The following is a 3,389-nucleotide window of genomic DNA, read 5'->3' as shown; positions in this document are numbered from 1 at the left end:
CAGCTTCAAAACAGAAAGGAGACGGGACTGCAAAAGTTGCGTGCAACCTAATTCTCAGAGCTGGTCTACTTATGCCAAATCCGGATCTTACTTGAAGTCTGTGGCAGTCAATCCCCTTGACTGCCATGCAGGCAGGATTTGGCCCCGGTAAAGCATCCGCCTGCATTCCCAGCTGCTCGGTTCAGCTGCCGCAGAGGAATGCAGGGCTGCCGAGGGCGCTGGCTTGGGACGGAGTCCGAACTTCCAGTGAAAAAAAAAATCTCCATCTCAGAGCCTGGATCGAAACTTTATCAGTGCGATGCCTGAATCCGATAAAGCAAATCCCTGCCTGACAATAATTCAATTTAGATTCTTCTCCCTCACCAGCATTCAAATCAGGTTTGGACCAGCTACTTTACTGAATATAGCTTTAAGCATTTGGAGAGCTTTGGAAAGAGACACATTGATGAGTAGTACTGGGAAGGAAAGCAGAGTTACACGTCTGTGGGTTAACTTTACAGCAAATTACGACTGAGTATTCAATACGATATTTTTATAGGGCTAAATCCTGCTCCTACGAGTCAACAAGAGTTTCACCACTTTGTAGCATGCCACAGAGACTTAGATGACAGTTTGCACAAAAGCACTTTGAGGAGGGATTAAAACAAGCAAATAAACACATAGCAGTCATTTTAGCACTCTGGTTTAAGCAGAAATGTTTGAAGGCATAAAAGCCAGTTAATTCCTATTGGAAATCAATGGGAGCTGAGGAAATACAGCACTCTTGTGCCCTCGGAAAGCTGTCCTTTGACTATGGATTGCCCTAATCTCTGCTTTCTCTAAAGTAAGATCGAAATGTAAGGCGCTCATTGATTTTGCAATGAGCTGTCCCCAGATTTCCCATCTAACTGGAAAAGTTGTCGCTGTAAACTTCATTCGTCAGGCTGCGTACTTCACCCTCTCCAGGTGAACCAGCTGCCACTAAAGCTCAGACTCAAATCTTGCTATAGCACTGCCAAGCTATTCAGACTCAAATTCAAAATACTAACTCTTTCCACGAAAAAAAGAGGCTATTTCAGCCCCGGTTTTGTATCCACCTCCATCCAAGTCTATCTCCGAACACATCTGAAACACTATGTGCTGTCTCCCTGAGAAACACAGGGGGTATCTCTGGCTCTCCCTGTTGCCCACAGAGATTTCTTTGACGGATGACTCGAAGCGAAGCAACGCGTTCCGACCGCCGCCGACGCTAACGCGGGAGAGAAAAGCCCGACTACAGCGGAGCGGCCAGGAAAACTTTGGAGGGCGCTCCCCCGCCTCCCCCCGCCCCGCAGCCCCCGTTCCGCGGGGCGCACGGAGCGCTCCAAGGCTGCTCCCGGCTCGGCTCCCCGCCCGGGCTGAGCGCGGCTCGGCAGCGGCCCCGCGCCGCCTCCCCCCGGCCCCCTCCGCGCCGCGGGGGCCCCGCACGGAGCCGCCTCCTCCGGGACGGCACCTGCTCCGCTCCGCGCTCCCGGCCCCGCACCGGCGCGGGGGCGGGGGGTCCCCGCTCTCCCTCCGGACGCGGAGCCCCGGCGGGGCGGGGGGGGCGGCGGCGGCGGCGGCCCTTCCCCCGAGGGCAGCCCGGCACCGCCCTGCCTCCCGCGGGGGGCGGAGCGGCCGGCGGCGGGGCCGGGAGCTGCGGGGCCGGTGCGAGGCTGCGGGGCCGCCGCCGCCGCCCATGGAGCCCAACGGGACGGCGGCGGCGGGGGGCAACGCCTCGGCGGCGGCGGCGGCGGCGGGCGGCGGCGGCGGGTCCCCCGGGGGCGGCCCGCTGCTCATCCCCTCGGCCTTCGGGACGGTGCTGTCGGTGATGTACGTGGCCGGGGTGGCGGGCAACGTCTACACGCTGGTGGTGATGTGCCACTCGGCGCGCTGCGCCGCCCCCATGTACAGCTCCATCGTCAGCCTGGCCCTAGCCGACCTGCTCTACCTCTCCACCATCCCCTTCATCGTCTGCACCTACCTGGCCCAGGACTGGTACTTCGGGGACCTGGGGTGCCGCATCCTGCTCAGCCTGGACCTGCTCACCATGCACGCCAGCATCTTCACCCTCACCCTCATGTGCACCGAGCGCTACCTGGCCGTCACCCGGCCGCTGGACACCCTGAAGCGGTCGCGCGGCTACCGGAAGGTCACGGCGGGGGCCGTCTGGTCGGTCTCGCTGCTCCTTACTCTGCCCATGATGCTGATGGTCACCCTGACCGAGGGGGGCAAGGCAGAGGGCAAGGTGAAGAGGATGTGTGCACCCACCTGGAGCGTGGACGCCTACCGGACCTACCTGACGGTGCTCTTCAGCACCAGCATCATGGCCCCAGGAATCATCATTGGCTTCCTCTACACACGCCTGGCCAGGACCTACCTGGAGTCCCAGAGAAACCCCCCCCACAAGGAGAAGAGCAAGAGATCCCCCCGTCAGAAGGTCCTGATCATGATTTTCAGCATCGTGCTGGTCTTCTGGGCCTGCTTCCTGCCATTTTGGATCTGGCAGCTGGTGCGACTCTACAGCAGCTCCCTGCAGCTCACCACCCAAACCCAAAAGTGCATTAACTACCTGGTGACCTGCCTGACCTACAGCAACAGCTGCATCAACCCCTTCCTCTACACCCTGCTCACCAAAAACTACCGGGAATACCTGCGCAACAGGCACCGCAACTTCTACAGGTTCACATCCTCCTTTCGCAAGAGGGGCTCCAACCTGCAGTGCTCCTGGGGACGGTCCATGTCCTCCAGCAACCAGTACGACTACAGCTCGGAGGCCCTGGGCATGGCCACGCTGAAGGACAAGTGAGGAAGAGGAGGCGCTCCAGAGACACCAGGACCAGCAGAGCATCTGGCCAAGGTAGGGCTTTGGGACCCCTTAGGGTCCTGAAACCTCATTTCTGGTGGTCACTCTAGTTAGGGGCAAGAAGTTGCGTGAACTCAAGTACGATGAGATGCGTTTGAATTTCTGCGTCGGGGGGGTCCCGCCGGGAGCCAGCAGCCATTCAGGCCAAATCCTTCTGGGTTGTGGGTGCAGAAGATGAGGTGGATACTTTGTTCAGTTCTGCCAAAAACTCTTTTCATGTTTTGCTAAGTTTTGCCCAGCTCCAGCTCCGCACTGTTTCTTCTCTGCGGTTTCTCGGTGCTATCCTCAGGCTACAGCTGGGTCAGATCTGCGAAACTCTGAAATTGTCCTGGTATTGCTTAATTTAGCCGCAAGCCTTGGGTTTGCCCTATGTATTACCGTTGTCTGTTTCTAGAGTGTGTTAAGAGACCTTTAAGCCCCTTTTCCTATTTCTTATTACATTATAGTGCACTACAGTCACATCAGGCTTAAAGTCTCTATTTTAAAATTCATTGCAGCAGCACTTCGAACTCCAAGCATTCAAAAA

The 3,389-nt window shown here is 57.5% G+C and overlaps 1 protein-coding gene across 1 annotated transcript; it reads left to right on the top strand.

Annotated features, from left to right (window-relative positions):
- The first annotated feature begins 1,696 nt into the window (after nt 1-1,696).
- Nucleotides 1,697-2,901, top strand: LOC142091175 (urotensin-2 receptor-like). Its single transcript, XM_075170111.1, has one exon. It carries the CDS (start codon nt 1,697-1,699, stop codon nt 2,804-2,806), a length of 1,110 nt encoding a protein of 369 aa, XP_075026212.1. The 3' UTR covers nt 2,807-2,901.
- Nucleotides 2,902-3,389: the final 488 nt, after the last annotated feature.

The sequence above is a fragment of the Calonectris borealis genome, chromosome 20, assembly GCF_964195595.1.
Source record: "Calonectris borealis chromosome 20, bCalBor7.hap1.2, whole genome shotgun sequence".
In the NCBI taxonomy this organism is placed as follows: Eukaryota; Metazoa; Chordata; class Aves; order Procellariiformes; family Procellariidae; genus Calonectris; species Calonectris borealis.
The sequence above is the reverse complement of the archived record's forward strand: the minus strand, read 5'-3'. Positions and strand labels throughout refer to the sequence as shown.